At 37.3% G+C, this 19,328-nt stretch overlaps 2 protein-coding genes across 2 annotated transcripts; one reads left to right on the forward strand and one right to left on the reverse strand.

Annotated features, from left to right (window-relative positions):
* Positions 1-140: 140 nt before the first annotated feature.
* On the forward strand, positions 141-1,571 carry LOC137394099 (uncharacterized). The gene is made up of 3 exons (XM_068080818.1): positions 141-315; positions 709-902; positions 1,134-1,571. The coding sequence occupies exons 1-3, from the start codon at positions 141-143 to the stop codon at positions 1,569-1,571; spliced, it is 807 nt and encodes a 268-aa protein (XP_067936919.1).
* A 51-nt stretch (positions 1,572-1,622) lies between these two features.
* Positions 1,623-18,024, reverse strand: LOC137395238 (transmembrane protein 184B-like). The gene is made up of 10 exons (XM_068082091.1): positions 17,880-18,024; positions 14,052-14,376; positions 11,476-11,641; positions 10,613-10,703; positions 7,406-7,481; positions 5,853-5,944; positions 3,878-4,047; positions 3,618-3,765; positions 2,438-2,607; positions 1,623-2,149 (listed from the first exon to the last, which is right to left on the reverse strand). The coding sequence occupies exons 2-10, from the start codon at positions 14,289-14,291 to the stop codon at positions 1,941-1,943; spliced, it is 1,362 nt and encodes a 453-aa protein (XP_067938192.1). The 5' UTR covers positions 14,292-14,376; positions 17,880-18,024; the 3' UTR covers positions 1,623-1,940.
* Between the last annotated feature and the right edge of the window lie 1,304 nt (positions 18,025-19,328).

Here is a 19,328-nt window from a genome sequence, read left to right on the forward strand (position 1 = left end):
CAGTTTTCCTTTTGGTTAGGTCAAGTGCAAAGCTGGCTATTAGTTATGTTTATGATACTTTTGACTTTTTGTTGCAGGAAACATGATATCATCTTAATGAATGATGTTGACCTGAAACAAATTGTTTTGACGTAAAAGCGATGGACACAAACCTGAACATTCTCTTCTATATAGGAATACTAGTACCGACTGTCATTACTATAGGAGTTTTTGTCGGCTTTCTCCTCTGTTGGTTTCGATGTGACCTCCGCAATAAGCTATTAGAATTTCGAAAGAAGAAAAACAACAACACAACAAGTTGTGGAGAACGCAACGGTATGTTACTATACATAAACCCTATAGTTGAGATCTTGGCTACTGCTAGTGAGACAGAGAGAGAGGTACTAACTTTTGCTTCGACATTACTTCTTGTCTGATTTTAGTCAGGTTCAAGCTATTTTGAAAGCTATAAATAACTCTTTACGGAGTCGCAGTTTTTTTTAGAAGAATGATTTTGAAAGATGCGGTGAATTAGAAAGGATAACATGGCGTTGGTGCTTTCTGTTAACTGTCAGTTCAATGATTACTAACTAGAATGCTAAATCGAGTAACTTTTACAACCATAATTTTTCATAGCAGCTGTAGAGATCATTGAAGTAGGTCAAAGTAAGGTTGTTGCAATTTTCATTTGTGTATTAGTTTCCAGTTTATTTTATATCATTGCTCCAGCTAAAAATATCGAAAGCACGGACAAGGAGTCGCAACACAGCGCTGACTCCGCCATCGATGTCAATGAACTTGAGCTTACGACCTTCGATGAAAGGGAGAGACGTTTTTCTACCAACCACCATCCAGCACCATTTCGAGATTCCACAGCACCGCAGCACTTAGCCGATTGCCGCAGTGATTTTATGCCTCTAGATGTAAGTCATATCTGTCTTTGTTTGAAACAGGCAAGAAAGTTATTTGATGACTTGAGATTTTGCAACCACCAGTAGGGCAATGATATTATGATATATGACCAAACAAAAACATGTACACCTTCTGCCCAGACCCAAGAGAATGAAGATAATGTACCATGTACCATGCTACTAATTCAGCCATAAAATGTTAGCCCAGTCGACTTCCTGTAGTAAGATATCCTATGCTTGTAGGCAAGGCAGCTCCTTACAGAAGCCAGTATTCATAACGACATTTCAAGAGGAATGTATCCTTCTCACGAAAAACTAAATGATGAAATCCATAGTGAGCCGAGAATTTATGAGACGCCAGAAGACTTAGAAATAGCAATGTATAGCAGTATGGGTAATTCCATCGTAGATCACACGACGCACCGCACTCGTCTACCCATCTGGAATACACATCAGAGTGGCCAACGGCTACACGTAGGTGGCAGAAGTTCATACGGTGAAGAGGTAGGTCAAACAAAGGACAACCACATGACAGATTATGGTTTCGTTCCATTCCGACAGCCGCCTACTTGTAGCAGCAGTCTGAATGCGATTGAACAAACGTTTTCGCGGCAGAAGCAACCAACCAATTGTATTTCATGGAAGACTGATGGAGATAAATTGGAAGTCCTGCATGTGTGATTTCTAGAGTCACTTGTTTATACATTAAATATTTTCTTCAAACAAGTAATGTTACAATGTTGTATTGTTCTTTATTTATTACATAAATAATGGTTTCTCAAAAAATATCGTAATTAAAATAATTCATCCAATACAATTATACATGTCGCTTGTCTAGAATGACAGAAACAGTCAAGTCAACAAAACCAATGTACAGCTAATATGACAACCTGTATAATTGAATTAATCTATATTTTGTACAACAATCAGTTGAACAGCAAAATAACCCCAATTATTCATTTACCAGACTAACAGTAAAAACAATACAAAGTCTAAAAAAGAATGTGGCACAGCATCAACATTACAAGAAAGTCTTGTTAAATACAACAGTCAAGGAAAATCCTCATCATCCAACAAAGTTGTCTTCTCTCCTTTTTTCTTTTTGCGAGGAAATATGCCAACAGATTTCTTGATTGGCTCAGGTGTTTCAGTCTCATTTGCAGCTGCTTGGTAGCGTTCCTCATCCTTTCGAATTTGCTCGAGATATTTCTCCTCCCGCTCTCTTTCAATTACTTCATCCTCCCTACTCATACCAGCTCCTACGAGATGAGACAACTCCAAATAAAACATTGACATAAGCAATGATTTTATCTAACTTTGTACTGAAGTTTGAGTGATATAACACTAACAGACCAAATTGATAAACAAGAAAACATATCGCAAAAATGGTTATGACACAGAAATGGTTATGACATAAGTATGGATGCAACTTCAAGAAGATGCTAGAGACTATATAATTACTATACCTAAGTAGTATGAATAAAGAGAGAATACCCATAAGGTGACACCACAAAAACGCTCTAACATAAAGAGCTTGAGGATGATACCTTGCTGCGTGTACTGCTGATAGGTTGGATGGAAGTTATGCACGGCATCTGTCATAATATCTTGAGGATTCATTGTCTCCTTCAGGTTGCTTGAGATGCTCTGTAGGGAAACTGTTTTGTTCCTACTCTGCTTGTACTTTTCATAATATATGCTGTTGTTGAATGCAAACCTGCACCAAACAGACAATGACTCATCAGTAATATTTACTCTTCATCTCTCACCACCAAGTTTAGCTCACAAACTCACAATAACAGCTAGTTTCTGTAGCAATTCCTTCACTTTCGTTGAAGTAAACATTCCTTAGTAGAAGAGTGATTAGTAGAACATCAAATGCAAGTAGTAACATGAGATATGACGACTCCCAACAGCTTTAGAAATTCAAGTACACATAATAAATAAATTAATCTATTGCCCATGACCCACATCACCACATCAATCTGTACCACATTTCCATTGCAAGGTCAAGGACTGTGTTTAAGTAAACGAACAACTAGCTGAAATCGATCGTGATTTCGCAAAATATAAACGGGCATTAGAAGCCTAAACAGAAACCTTTATTACCATTTGATAGATGTAAACTTTAGCCGTTTCTTATGTAAAATTATATTCAATTGTTTTCTACAAAGTTTTACACTGACACTGCATTGAAAAAGGGAAGCCAACTCCAATATACATAAGAATAACAGATATGGTCATATGAAAGACCGGGGCATAAATAAGGGCATGCATAGATCGAGAGGCAAACTAGCAAAATGACCTCATCCACCACAGCAATAGGCAGAAAGAGAATTTACCCAGTGCATAACTTACACTCGCCTTAAAATAGCCACAGACATACACAAATCATGGTTGCACGTCATGATAAGGAACATAGATATCAAGTTTTGACCTTCCAAGAACGTCTGAAAAAAAATTCTTGAGACCATAATTAGTTAGTAGTTGTTCATGATACCTTTGGAGAGTGTTGACTTATTTAAGAAAGGAGTGCTGACTCGGGTGAGAGATGAGTGTACCGACTCGGCTGAGAGAGAGAGGAGTGTACCAACACACTTGAAAAGGGTGCGTGGAAGGCATGAAAATACTATTGAACAATTCATAGCATGTCCCAGTCGAAAGAGTCTCGGAGTTCATTATAAAATATTCACTTTCGATGAGACTTCGTCGTCTGACCACACCTACCTCAATGCTATGCTGCCTAAAAGCATCTCTAGGCAAATGAGAAAGTTTTGCCATCCAGCAGCAACAGTTCCGGCTGCTAAAGGTTTACCGGAGACGGAGTAAATAGGTGATATAATGTCTAAGAGCCCGAGAATAGCGAGTGCAACACCTACAATGATATTAAAATGCACCGACTAAAGCAATTGTAAACGAGCATACAGTGTCAGGTAATTGGGGAAGCAACAGCAAACACCTACTCCATACAGGTACTAGTTACTCACCTTGCCAGAATGAAAGAAAGATAACACTCTTTATGGTGAGGAACTTGATGACAGGATCATAAGGCTTGAGGATATGCTTCGTGGCAAAGTAGAAGAGGAAAAGGGCGTAGAGGGCTAACGTGATGGAAATGTTGTATATGATGGTAACGTACAAGTAACCGTTGGAGGGACTGCAAATACAACAAGATTTGTATAAACGGTAACACTTAGAACATCAATATATCTAAATTATGAACCACATAGTGCAGGCAACTCCTTGTTACTACACGGAAACCTTGAATAATCTAAACATCGGTGGTTTGGGTAAGCCAGTGCAAGAGGAATTTTCTGAGTGCACACATACCGCGTTTCTCAATGATGGTGGCAGATATAGCCACTATAGACAAAAGGGATATATATTTTTGTTAATCCATCGTCTCTTTAATTGGCGATTCTTTACTGCGGATGCATTTTTTCTTTTGAAGTCTATAAGTTGTTGAGACTATTGTTTTTATATACTTGAATAAAGACCTCAATAAAAATGTTATTAAATAGACATATATATATATTGTGACAAGTATAGAGACAAGAAAAATATCGATTTGGTAAAGGTGTATGTTTGAATATTTTAGTTAATTGGTTATTATTTAATGTGAATGCATTTATTTCCCTTGCGGTTTAAAAGTTGTCAGAACATTTGTTGTTAAATACTTGAATGGAAACCTCAATAAATAGGTTGAGATAAATATATATCGCTAGCTTCAACAAATCTAAAAGAGAGCAGATATTGCCATTACCAACAGGTTAGCTATGAAAAACAAACTACAAACATTTTTCTCATTGACAACAACCACGATACTACTACCATGATGTTAGGTACCCTCCTCCCATGACCACTCTATGACACCGAACACTCTATGACACCGAACACTATGACACCGAACACTCTATGACACCGAACACTCTATGACACCGAACACTCTATGACACCGACCGGTCTATGACACCGAACATTCTATGACACCGACCACTCTATGAAACCGGCCACTCTATGATACCGGCCACTCTATGATACCGACCACTCTATGACACCGACCACTCTATGACACCGACCACTCTATGACACCGACCACTCTATGACACCGACCACTCTATGACATCGACCACTCTATGACACCGACCACTCTATGACACCGAACACTCTATGACACCGAACACTCTATGACACCGAACACTCTATGACACCGACCGGTCTATGACACCGAACACTCTATGACACCGACCACCCTATGACACCGACCACTCTATGACACCGACCACTCTATGACACCGACCACTCTATGACACCGACCACTCTATGACACCGACCACTCTATGATACCGACCACTCTATGACACCGACCAAAGTATGACACTGACCACTCTACGACACTGACCACTCTATGACACCGACCACTCTATGACACCGACCACTCTATGACACCGACCACTCTATGACACCGACCACTCTATGACACCGACCACTCTATGATACCGACCACTCTATGACACCGACCAAAGTATGACACTGACCACTCTACGACACTGACCACTCTATGAGACACTGACCACTCTATGACACCGACCACTTTATGACACCGACCGCTCTATGACACCAATCGCTCTAGGACACCCTATCTAGCGCACACAAGTAGCATCTTCACAAACCATTTTACATTTTGTATTTATTAGCATAACCACCTGCCAACTACACTGCTAAATATCTTGATGCTAGGCATCACGCTGTCACAGTAGAGAGATAATTGGAAGAAAACAAAGCTAATTCTCTATGTAAATGAATGCATTCATACAAAGGGAGACGCCTTTCCACTGCCCTTGGGTCATGCGGAGAAGAGCGCATCCGACATACCGTAACTGAACAATCCTAGTAGTAATTCGCCACGGATACAAGAGATATTAGTAGAAACTAGCGAAGTATCAAACATTAGATACATACCTAAAGTCGCCATCGTTGAACAGTCCGTAAGCCTGCAGTATGATTGTGACAATAGCCATTACAGGTTTGACGACGCAAAACTGCAGAGTAGCCTGGATGAAAACGAACAAAAAAAAGGCATCATTACTGAAACAATAGAGAGCAACAGGGATTGACAGTTGTATATCAGACAGCTGGTCAAATATATGTATCCTACTACCTTTTCTACAAATATTTTAATTTAATTTTTTTAGAAGTTTCAATGTCTAATAGATTTCAGATAAGTTGAAGACCAACTACAGTAACTTAACCATACAATATGTCTGACTCGAATGCACACGAGATAATGAAAACAGTAAAAAAATTTTTTATGCAGATTAAAGTTTTTTATAATGCCTTGTCTGCTTCTCGTCGAAGGAATGTTTTCACTAAACTTTGAGAGTCGGACAAGACAATTATCAATCGTGTTATCGACACACAAAACTTCGAGCAGAAAATCATGGCTGACAAAGGCATTAAATGTTTATAGCAAGTAATCTTCTCATGATGCCACCTTCTAATCCAACTCAAAGCTCCTCAAAGGAGGTGTGACACAAAAATTGTAACAACTTTATCAAGTAATAATGTCTTCTTGCCTGGATTTATAGCCAAACCAATTCTAAATTCGCCTCTCTTGGTCTGCACTTCCCCCAATGGGCAGTTCAAATGCCAACTACAGCGCAATACTTCTAACACATCTATGTAGCATGTTATCCAGCTGTTTACCTACTTTTAATGCAGCTAAAGGTTACATTTTACATGTACAGTTTCTGTTGGAACAAAACAAAACGCAAATTCTACTGATATTAAATTTTGCTGACTTTCAGCTACATCAAAAGAGATTACAAATATCAATAGACAGCGCCACCCAATAAGACTCAAGTCCTTAACAAAGTATATCTAAAGATTTAGGCATACGATAACGCCCCCAATAATGATATCAGCTAAAAGGTTTGTTGTCATGATGAATCTCATACTATCTTAAACAGATCCTAAGTTATGTATAAGAAAAGCATCGGGCAATAAATGACATGGTAATAATTTATATCCAGAAGCATTAAATGTTTTTGGGTAGTCAAGCGAAAAGTCAGTTACTTTCAAGTCAAACCAAAGTCAGGTTATGGTTACTTTCAAATCAAACCAAAATCAAGTCATGGTTACTTTCAAGTCAAACCAAAATCAAGTCACGGTTACTTTCAAATCAAACCAAAATCAAGTCATGGTTACTTTCAAGTCAAACCAAAGTCAAGTCATGGTTACTTTCAAGTACTTTACTAGTCAAAACTTTGCATTTGTGATAGATCTGTACCATTCTAAACCATTACAAATCATTTTACAAGGTGGTTACATTTAATCAAAGGGAAGTTGTCTGCCCATAACCACATTTTCAACATACATAGACATCGACAGCTGTCACACCTTTAATCACTACCTTATCTACAACCCTGTACAGCCAATGGACACGATTAAGGCACACCATTGAACTCTTGCATTCTAATGAGCTCTCAGTCATAGCTAAGAATTTCAAAACTCACCTGTTTGCAGAACCTTAAAAATGTAATAGTGTACTCCCGGCCAGCAAAACAGCAAGTGCCATAACAATAGCTCGATCTGCAATATCAGAATCGAGGATGTAAAAGAGCGTTGCTACGCCAAGGGAAATTTCAACAGATTTATTCAGTTCATCACATGACAACTATTTTGACCTTGCTACATAGGACACTGCAAATTGCCAATGTCACAGTGTATTATTTCATAGTAATAGAGGTAATATTTAGTGATAGAGGTAACATTATATTAATAGTAATAGAACATAGTAATAGAAGTAATATTTAAATGATAGTTGAATTTCGGCAAAGGAAATCATTTGATAAAGGCCATTGGCAATGGTTAAAGGTTGACTTGCAACAAAATTCACATTACAGTTATTTGGTATCAAAATATTCACCATGTCTTACTCTGCTGTGTCGTAGAAGCCAAATATGTGGAATTGTGATTACAAGCTCTTAAAAGCTCAAAAACGAAAAGCCGCCGTAGATTGGAATCTATTTATCTGACGTAGTCATGAAAGTTTGATTATTGTCTTGTCACGTGATGTTCTCACGTGAATTGAAAGGCCAATAAAAAGCTCAATATAAAACTTATCGTAGCACTAGTTTATGACAAACACTTCGGGTTTCACCGAAGACCCTGTATCAAATATAGATGCTCGCTACTTTACATTTTCTTTTCGGCTTGATCTAATCGTCAAGTCGTAATCTGATCATGTGACCCAATACTTCGCAAATAATTTTTGCAGCACTTTTCGATTATCACAGGTGACCAACAGGCTCGTCATGATTATCAGACAATGATATGCACTCCTTCGAGGTAAAGTTAAAAAATTAAATGAATTTTTACGTTAAGTTATAAGATATCACTGCTAAAAGTGACAGCATTACAATGACGATAAAACAGACGCGTAAGAACAATAGACATGGTTTTATTGAATGCGTGAAGTATATTTGTGAAAATATTTCGACGAATAAGATTGCATGAAAGTGTAAACAGAAACCATCTACCACAACTACGTCACATTTGAGCTGTTTTGGAAAGAGAATCCAAACTACGGCGGTCTCGTGTGGCTGCGATTAACTGTTCGTTTTTGAGCTTTTAAGAGCTTGCAATCACATTTCCACATATTTTGCACCTACAACACAACAGAGTAAGACATAGTGAATCTTTTGATATCAAATAACTGTAATGTGAATTTTGTTGCAAGTCAACCTTTAACTTCTATTTATACTAGCACCCTGGCAGTCAGAGAGATCATCAGGTTTGCCGGAAAAGCACAGAGAATAAGTATCAGCCCAACTATTCAATCGATGCCGGAAGGCAACCGATTGGTGGAGAGGTGTTAGAGTGTTGCCTACTAAGATGAAAATCTCGAATTCAAGCATCGTATGAGGCAATCTTTTGACCCCTAACTGTGGCTTCAGACAGTCGGACAAACAAACATGGCTCACATTATAGGAAAGATTAAATTGATAGATTTATTGCCAAGAGAAGCATTACATTATCGTACACCCTCGCAAGATGAACTAATCCCAAAGTATCCATAATCACTATCAACAGTTCGGCCTGTATTTTCTATTGATATATTAATAACCAGCTGTGCTACCTAACGTTGCCCGGGTATTAAAAATCAGCTTATAAACAATTAGAGTTAATGCGAGTTGCCTGTCACTTGCTATTAGCTTGGCACACTGCCAATGGATAATTTGAGTAAGCTTACTAATAAGAGCTACTGATTCTAATGACTTGTGATGGAGAGCTGTAGCATATTTGCTCCCATAGAGTGAGTGACATACATATAGCGCTTAATGAATCCATCAAGCTCGTGTGGCTGAATTGGTAAGGTGTCGGACTGGCAAACAGGAGGGTCCGAGATGAAATCTTACGCAATATGGATTCTTTATTCCAAGATTTTAATAGCTATAACTGGAACTACATACATATCCACATACATACGCACAAACTTTGAGAAATATATATGAAGATTATCAGACCGTGATATCTATTGATGAACAGGTCGCATGATAAACGCTCCTTTTTAGTCTTATGTACATACATAAACATTAATTTGTCTTATCGCAGTGATCTGAAATTTCAACATGACAACTGTTTGATCGATGACCCGTAAATGACTTCAATAGAAATTGAACATATTTGTTGTACAGCGAGTAGCCTACAAACACTAAATTATTTATAATGATGATGTAATCCCATGAATGCGATTACCCATGGTCAAAGGACCCTCCCTTGGCTATCGCATACCATCGTGCACCACAAGATGGCAAGAATTACTGTATTTTTCATACAATTATGAGGGCACCCGATTTAAATCTGAACACCACACACACTTTATCATGTACCTTTACATATATACAAGTACTTTATCATGTACCCTCTACGTGTCACAAATCTGAAGGCACCCTCTCCCATTGGTATACTGTATATACATATTTGTAGCACTAGACAGGGCAATTTCATCTCTATTGCAGACTACCTTCATGCATCTCCATCTCCCTACTATCCATCGTTATTAACTGTGTCAAGCATTGTTTATGAAATCTACTTTCAAGGATCTAGTAATTACCCACATTAGTTCAGTAACCATATACATGTACATGCTTATGGAAGTTGTGTGAATGAGGAGACAATCCTATGTTTTGCGACTGACTTGCCTGCAGCTCATGTTTAGTGTAACAAGTCATAGGTAGGCTGATGCGAAGCTAATGTTGACGCCAAACAAAGTCGAGCTTGAGATTAAAACATAGAAAACAGGCTGAGCATTGATGTAGATATTAATATAAGCAGTCTTTACTATAATAAGAGTCGTGTCCGTCTGTCTGAAGCCATGACTGAAGGTTGAAAAAATTACATTGCAGGGGATTCGAACTCGTACTTGAAATATTATATGTTGACATCAACGTTCCGACATTTCATTCCAATTTTTTAGCAAGATATGGAATTTTTATCATACAAGACACCGCTTTTTATTATTTTTATAAGTAGGCCTACCAAATATGGTTTTTGCATAGACATGTAAATACTTAATTTCACTAACACGAGTGTATTTTAAAACCGAAACAGATGCATGCAGTGAATACCTGCAGTCCTTCTGGTGAACAGATAAAGAAACCAGTATCTAACACAACATACTGACAGGAAGTAACGAGACTAAAATAATACTATCATACCTAATTGTCTTGCCTTTCAGTTCGTTCATAATTGAACCTTCTCCGCCCAGATATTCGTAGCACAACGCCAAAAAACTATAGATAACAAAAGCTACAACAGATAACAGTGAAAGATGGTAGTGCATAAGCGGGGAATATAGCTGTGAAGTGAAGAAGAATATCGGAGACCAATGCTGCCTTGATATCTACAGATCTACGGCCACTCGCGATTCAATCGATTCAACCACATGCGCCTTCAACACTCGCATATCGGCAACAAATAATTCAGTTACAAATATAATAAATTAGATAAGAATCCGCATATATATCAAAAATGTCACTTTAACATAACGACAAAAATGTTTATCAAGCGGAGCTGAGAGAGCGATAATAGGGGCCATTAGAGCAAGTTTCTAGAACAGCCAGTCAGTTTTTTAGAAGGCAGCTCTGCTATTCAGACAGCATAGGACCTCCAGTCAAGTCACAATGAGACTACTCACTGTATTATCCTGTTCTTGAGGCAGTTCATAATTTCCGACTCTCCGCCGAGATACTCGTAACAGAGAGCCAGGAAACTATAAACTACAACAGCTAAATGACAGGAAAAGAAAGGCCATTATATATGAGCGCATTATCAAGTCCATCAGGAGGCCTCTTGGGCAATTACTAGCCATGAGGCTAACAGACCAAAAGGCTAACAGCCTGGTAATGCCCACTCGATCAGGTATAATAACAGCAAGGCTGATACCAACTGTCAATGACATCGGTGGGTGAAATAATCACCTATGAGGCCAGCGACTAACATGGGAAACCGCAGTCAATCGTGAAATATCATGACACATGATCATAAAAACAACTGATATTGATTCAGGCACTAATCATACCTTCGTAGCAATCTCGCACTGAGTCAAAATAGACGTAGTAACTGTCATTGTTGATAAACATAAGGCTCAACCAAGAGTCAAATGAGTAGATGGGTACAATGAAAAGTATTCGTACAATCCATCTCTGTTCATTCGGACAGGAGTAATAGCGAATGTGAGTGTATATCTACAGCAGAAGTGATATAACATAGCATTATAACAGCAAAATGTATGTGACACATGTCTGTAGTGGCATAAGACTATCACTGTATGCTGGCTTGTGCACCATTCATATCTCATTGGCTTAGTCTGTTCTCATCGATTACACTTTTTGGTTTTTAAAAGTTACTACAATGGAAGGTGATCCATTAAAATAATTATTTTCATGACTAAAACCCAAAAAGAACCTGAAATGTGAGAATTGATTTTTTAGCATATCACCAACAGGGCTATCCTTAACACACAGTGAGAGCTTGTTAGTGATAACGAAGAAACGACAAATTCTCATTATTGGCTTGAGAGGCCATCCAAACATCGGCCAATCATTGCAGGACTAAAACATCATCTAACATAGACATGGCTTACACAGTACTGTAGAAAGTTTAACACTGGTTTTGGCAGCACACTAATTATGTGGAATGATTTTCTTTTCTGATACAGGCTGAGGATTGCCAACTTCATATTCACACAGACTTGCATCAACTAATCTCTACATCTAAACGTGCTATAAAGCATATAAAAACAAATAAAACCAGTTAATAAGAGAAAAACCTTTCATAAACCTATTCACAAGTAGTTGTATCCATTAGACTAAACCGATAGGAGATACGTATCATGGAAAGTCACCAACGATTATAAAAAGAGTCCTACTACTACAGAGTCAGCGCTAGTATATAAGCCTACTACTACCGAGTCAGCGCTAGTATATTACAAATTTCTCATCCTAAACACAGGAGTTCACTAGCTTGAACTTTACAATACATATTTTAAACGCGTCTGAGAGGAAACGCTCACACAGGCGCAAAACTGGCCTTGCTAACTCATCGAAATCAATAGTAGTCAAAGAACACTTTTCCCAGTTGCAACTTTTATATCAGACAAACATCTGCTTCGAATATCTTATCTGCAAGTAGCATATGAATCGCCAAATCGTCTATAGGAAACCATTTGCAGTATCTTTCTAGGAAAATGTCAAAGAAAACAGCGCAGATTATACCCTAGTACAGCAGAGGCATGTTTTAAAGCAAACGAACAGCCCTGCGCTTCCCCTATTACATTGGATGAGCCTGTAACCAACAGGAAAGCTATTTCAAGCTTTTTATATTATCTAGCTTAATTTAAGAAAGCGTTATATGAAAGCTTTCCTGTGATTCAACACGGTGTGTTGTGTTGAGCTGCTGCTCAGTGATCGGTTTTACAAGGCTTACATAGTCAGACATTGTGGTGGATAAACCTATACTTTGTGCACAAAAATGGCATTTGCAAATACAACAACTCTATCAAATGACATCTCATATATATAAAACAGGTTTGTAGTTTTGCAACTACTTGGTTTAGCTGTAACTGTCACATTGCAACACCTAATTGTGCCATAGAGATATATAATTGAAATTACAGACGCTGTCAAACCATGCTATGAATTGCTATGAATTGAGATAGTCACACCTCGACATACAAGTGCCCAACATACAAGTGCCCCCACATACAAGTGCCTCCACATACAAGTGCCCAACATACAAGTGCCCCCACATACAAGTGCCTCCACATACAAGTGCCCAACATACAAGTGCCCCCACATACAAGTGCCTCCACATACAAGTGCCCCAACATATGGAAAAATGAAGATACGAGCAAGATTTCGAGCAAGTTTCTGCCTTGAGCTATAATAAGAAACCGTTGAGATTTGAACATACGAGCCGGTTATTGATAGCCACTAAATGGCCAAGTATGCGAAGGGCCATGTTCGAGAACAGCATTACTTGGTCTTTACCGCTGGATCAGTCATAGAAAAGTTTTTAAGAGGCCGACTAAAAGTTATAGCGAAAGTGAGGAAAAAAGTGCCAAGCCGGCAACAGATAATAAAAAATTAAGACGAAGACAGAAATTATATAATAAAATTAAATAATTGATGTGCTTTAAGCACGTATATCGAGAATAACTGTAATTCCAACAGTGGGTCAGTAAAGTTGAAACTGTTGACAAGAAATCATTGGCTAGGCTTTTGACAAGGTGAGCATCAGCAGTGCTGGTTTATACAAACCACACAACAAATCACAGATATTTGGTTGGCAGCCATCTCGGACTGCTTAAACAACTGCATAAAAACTGGTCTTGCACTGGACATAGTCTGAGTCTGAGGACATAGACTGAGTCACCCTTGAATACAGCTTCATACCTAACAAATAGCGATGCAATAGAGATAGGACCAGTTATTCTATGGGAAACAACCAAAAAGTGAAGGTTTCCACCAATCCTAGCGACAAGTGGCACAGGTATAATAGCAATACTATGCCAGTCAAAATAACAATTAACAGAAGGAAACTCCACCTCAAGGTCAGGAATGCTGCCAGGCAAACGAGTAGAGTTATTGTACCAACCTGGTGACAGGTGATCAGCAAAGCTAGGAAAGTGCATACTCCGGTGATACCCTTGGCAGCGGGAGTTTGTAAGAATATTTCATCACAGTTGGTGATGTTGGTAACATTGACTGAATCAATGAGAGAGGTGTTGAGTGTGCTTGTACTAATTAATGTTGTGCTGATGACAGGGGCAGCGGCAGCGAGTGTGGTAGGAAGTGAGATAGCAGAGACTGTCAAGTTGGAACTGTTAGCTGTCATTGGTAATGGCTGCCCGACTAAATAACTGGATATTATACACTAACTTTATGACAGAATCTTGTCCATCAGCAATACAGACAGCAGCCTGCAAATGAAGGAGTGGCTAATTATCAAATATTTAATAACTGAAAAGTTTGTCAAGGCTGTTTTAACGACCAAAGGCTGTAAGTAATAGTTGGTTTCTCACTTGTCTTGCCATTCTTTTATCTTTTCTTGCATTGTGGAGTAACTTGATGAAAATAAAATGTTGTTAATATACCAGCCAAGGTAATTTGACATCAACTGACTGGATCAGAGATTTTTGTGAACTATTTTTTGTTGGCACCCCACAGAAGCCAATTAGTAGCCTATAGCTCAATAGACAAGAAGAATGTTGTGAGCAACATGGAGCATTCCATTTCTCTACATTCTTATCTCTCAGGAGGAAGCTACCACATATAAATAACCAATGACAACTTTATTAACAAGATAAGGAAAAGTTTGAAACCAATTAACCAAAATAGCTTTAACTACAAATGCATTTTCACTGCCAATAATGAGTCACACACCATAGCAGCGGGTATAACCATGAAAGTACATAAACTGTAGCAAGCTCTTACATGTATGCTTCATCATCTACTTGTACATAAAGACATATGATCCAAAAGTTCCCGGAATGGAGTTGTATACATTTGCATAATTCTATGATGAAAAATCCATTGCAACGCTCGCAGGCAAACATCTCGTCAGTATTGTGATGAAATTTCAGACTGCTACGACAACGCGTTATTGCATGAGGTCCATTCTAAGTCAAGGTCAGTAAGTTGCTTCTGCCACTTTTTAATAAATTTAACAAAATATTAAATTTGGTATGATATAAATTAAGCAAAACTCTTACAAATTATTCTTGTCGTCATAATATTGTCCATAGAGTTTCACACATTTGGAGTTGATAACTCGGCCTGCTAGCACACTTGTCCACTGTAGACTTTATTCAATAAACAGCATTTTTTACCACATACAGTGTAACCTCGGTTTTCGAACGACTTGCAGTTCGAACAAATCGGAGTCCGAACAAAAAATTCAAGCAATTCTGCTTCGTAGTTCGAACAAAAATCGGAGTTCGAACGCCGGATGCTGAGCGGCGTTGACCGTGACCAACTGTTGTCGCCAAGAAAGGATGTCCCGACGTCCGAGATTAAACAAATGTGTAGCAAATGGGCCGAGTTACAGAATTTCGGCGAACTCCACCACCCTGATAAAGCTGCAGCCACAAGAGTCATCAATGACTTTAACGGCACTATCATAAACCATTTCCGAAAAGTGCTAAAAAGAAGGCAGAAGCAAGTGTCATTGGATAGATATTTTAAGAGAAAAGAACATCCTGTATCCTAAAGAATCCTATTCATAATTCTTTTCTTTATCTTTTTTTATTTTTACACGTTCATGTTAGCGTAATCTTTCGTATGGAAGATTATGATAGTAATTACATTACGTTTTACGGGTTACATTTATGTTATTTGTGTCTTTGCCATTTTGCTGTACAAATAAATGTATGTGTACTAACAAGGTAAACATTCAGGGTGTTGGAACGGATTGAAACGATTTACATTATTTGTAATGGGAAAAATGATTTCGGTGTTCGAACAACTCGGTGTTTGAACCACCTTCAGGAACGGATTATGGTCGAGAACCGAGGTTGCACTGTATGTATGATTTTGTCAAATTATGTGCTTAGATATAATGCAGACCTGATAAGCTAGTGGTCCGCTAGACACTTATTTACAACTTTTAATTAATATCAGAGAGGAATTGAACTCGGCTAGTCTATCAAGCCACCTGTAGTTATCGTACTAGAGAAATTACAAAATAAATGAAATAATCAATTAATTAGAAAAGAGTCTAGTTGAGTATTACACATAAATGTAAGGACTACTAGTAGAGGTGGAACGAGACATCTCGAGTATCGACCTGTCTCGTCTTGGATCGATTTCAACTATTGCCAAACTTGAGACAGGAATTAGAACTAAAGCGCCTGCGCACGGTTGTTAAAACATGGCTGCAGAAGAAAGAAAATAAAGTTGCAAGAAATAAAGTAAGACCTATTCAATAGATGGTAAAAATATACATGTACAAAGCAATATGTTTATAAATAATTATTATCAATCAAGGTCAAAATTCTTAGAAATATATAACTTCGCCATTTTAGAGCAGTTTGTGTTACTTTTGTTTACAAAAAATATTGCAACTAAAATTCTGTATTTAAATAGTTTAGACCAGGAAAAAATTCAAATTAAAAAGAGGTTTATCAGTTTCATATATCAAGTGCACTAGTCCTTGTGTAGGAAAATCATCACCAAATACTCATTATTTTACTGCCTCGAGTCTCAAATTTTTACAATACAGTCTCGAGTCTAGTCTCGAACTTAAAAACCTGTCTCGATCCACCTCTAACTACCAGCCACTTTATTCCACTCAAGAGCGGTATCCATAAGTTGTGGCTATAGCAAGAAATAAGGTACACATTCCAGCAATGACAATGATTCTGTACAATGAAAAAATTGTCTGTAATACGTTGAGTGATGCTATTCTCTAAAATCTCAATACTGACACAGAAAGAGTATACTGACATACTCGAGAAAGACTCAATTTTATTGAAAATGAAAGTTTTAAACAGGCCTACTTTAGAAAACCGAAGATCAGAAATAGATAGAAATATGCTCAATAGAATTTTTAATAATAACATAGCCATTGATATAAAGGACCATGTACTACATAGCAAAATGAGTGGAACTCGAAGAGGTATGGCGCCTTACAGTGCCTCGCGTTGCGTGTTCACAACTCGAGTTGTGAACACGCAACGCGAGGCACTGTAAGGCGCCATAAAGAGGGGTAATTAGAAAAGCAATATCTTGTGATGTGGCCAAATATTGGTACTTTAATCATATTTTGGCATTGATTGGATCCGAGCCCAATGCCTTGTCAGCAAGCACAGTCTCAGAGTAAAACTCTGATGACAATATTCTATTTACTATTTATTTGTTGGTTTTCTTGTCGCCTTGTAGAATTTGGTCGTCTTGTCATGATATCAATAGCATAACAATAATAACAATAACATAAATATTTGTAAATAAAAAATAAATAAAATAAAAAAAGAAAAAAAAGGCGGCATTGACATTTACTTTCTTCATTTTGTTCTTACTACTTTGATCAAAGATCCTAATTTAACATCCACAATATAACAATTAACTAAAAAAAATGAACGAGTTGATATCTCTATAATGCACCCACACGAGAGCGAATGAGATAACCAAGTAGACTAGACACAAACGTTTAACACTTCATTAAAGTTTCATAAGCTAAAGTATGGAAGAATTAAGAAATACTTCTTGTGGAAGTGTGTTTACTTTAACATGTGAGGAACACGTATTATATTTTTGGCTAACCAGCCATTGTAGTTTTAATCAAAATATACTTAGCATAATAAGGAAAACAAACTCAATACCATCTAATTGTTCTACATAAAACTCTTAAAGTTCACTGTTGACATTGGTTGCAACTCGCATCATAAAACTATTACTAGTGTTTGCTACGACTATTACTACGTACCTTTAGTTAAACATATAATTTATAGCAAGCATAAACTTTTACGACGATGTCAAGGCAATTATCGTATAAATTAAAGTACAATGTACTTGATTACAACAAAGCGCAATAGTTTGGTAGCAGCTGTTAGCGTAGAGCCTAATGTCAGTATTTCACACAAACAACAATAGCGCCTTTGATAAAGGCTGGCGCATGTTTCGCCATTTCGAATATTTTTGTCCAAAGTGCAGCTACTGTAAGTTGAATGCTGGGTTGGCCGAGTTGTACAGCTATTTATGGCGGCCGCTGTAATAAGCAAAGATCAGTTTCGGAAATCGTGCACAACCCAATTGCAATTTGCAATGATCTCCACAAAGAATCTCTTACGAGCTTCAAAAATATAAGCAGGATCTATCGTAGCAGATTACGTATTGGAGTCGTCATGTTGCCATACAAAACAAACTGTTCAGCGCCAGTAAAATTATCTCCTTTTTATTTACAAAAAGTAACAATTTTGTATTTATTTTATTTATTCCACTAATGTAATGCTTATTTTATGAGGATTAGTAGTGTAATAAAAACTGCTTTGATTAAATAACATATTTCACGCTAAAGCTATGCTGATTAGGCCAAATGCGAACTACTCTCACGATATTAATCTGCAAATTATGCTCTCTGGTTTTAAGCTGCCTAATAACCACACATGTGCTTGCTGCTTTTGCTCATTTTTACTGTTTTTTTTTCATAATTCCTTATGGGTGTGAAATATAATGCGTTGTCAAATAGATCTAAGAGAGTTTTTTTTCTGTCCTTTTCGTTAGTGAATGGATTAAATATTAGTTTGGCCGTTTTACGGGTAAAGGAAGAATATAACAGCAGAATCTGAGCCATGTCGCATGTATTTATTTAAAAATAACTTACAACGTTCTGCTTATGTATACTTTGTGTTTAATATGTGGAAAGAATAATATTTTGGCTCTACAAACGATACTGTTTTTGTTATTTGGCTTGAATGAAGGTTGTTGTTAGAAGCTCAGTTATTATGACATCAAAACATTGTTTTAAAGTTGTTGTATTAATAATAATAATTATTATTAATGTTATTTATTTGCTACTACGATGTAACTAGTGTGTAAAAACTTATAATTCAGTCGAATTTCTTATACTAAATTGCATGCCTGTGAATTGGCCCAAAAATGTTAATCTGAAATGGGTTTGGATTAGCAGGTTTAGATTAGCATTTCTACTTTGTTTTTTCTTGTTTCTTTCTACGAAAGAAGAATAATTAAAAGGACAAGTACCTAATCTATAACCTAATCTAATATGGACAAGATGGTCAAAACTGCACTAATAATTGATTATGAACAAATATATGTCAAGCTAAACAAACACATATTGCTTATACATGCACAGCACGTAGAATGTTTCAGATAAAAAGCAATTTAATTGCAAACATATTTTATCACCAGGAAA

The sequence above is a fragment of the Watersipora subatra genome, chromosome 4 (assembly GCF_963576615.1).
Source record: "Watersipora subatra chromosome 4, tzWatSuba1.1, whole genome shotgun sequence".
NCBI classification, from domain to species: Eukaryota; Metazoa; Bryozoa; class Gymnolaemata; order Cheilostomatida; family Watersiporidae; genus Watersipora; species Watersipora subatra.

Coding starts and splice junctions, on each gene's coding strand:
- LOC137395238 (XM_068082091.1), bottom strand. CDS start 14,291: ATGACAGCTAACAGTTCCAACTTGACAGTCTCTGCTATCTCACTTCCT. Junction 11,642..14,051: donor TGCTGATCACCTGTCACCAG/GTTGGTACAATA, acceptor CTTCTGCTGTAG/ATATACACTCACATTCGCTA. Junction 2,150..2,437: donor TCAGCAGTACACGCAGCAAG/GTATCATCCTCA, acceptor CTCATCTCGTAG/GAGCTGGTATGAGTAGGGAG.
- LOC137394099 (XM_068080818.1), top strand. CDS start 141: ATGGACACAAACCTGAACATTCTCTTCTATATAGGAATACTAGTACCG. Junction 316..708: donor AAGTTGTGGAGAACGCAACG/GTATGTTACTAT, acceptor TCATTGCTCCAG/CTAAAAATATCGAAAGCACG. Junction 903..1,133: donor GTGATTTTATGCCTCTAGAT/GTAAGTCATATC, acceptor CTATGCTTGTAG/GCAAGGCAGCTCCTTACAGA.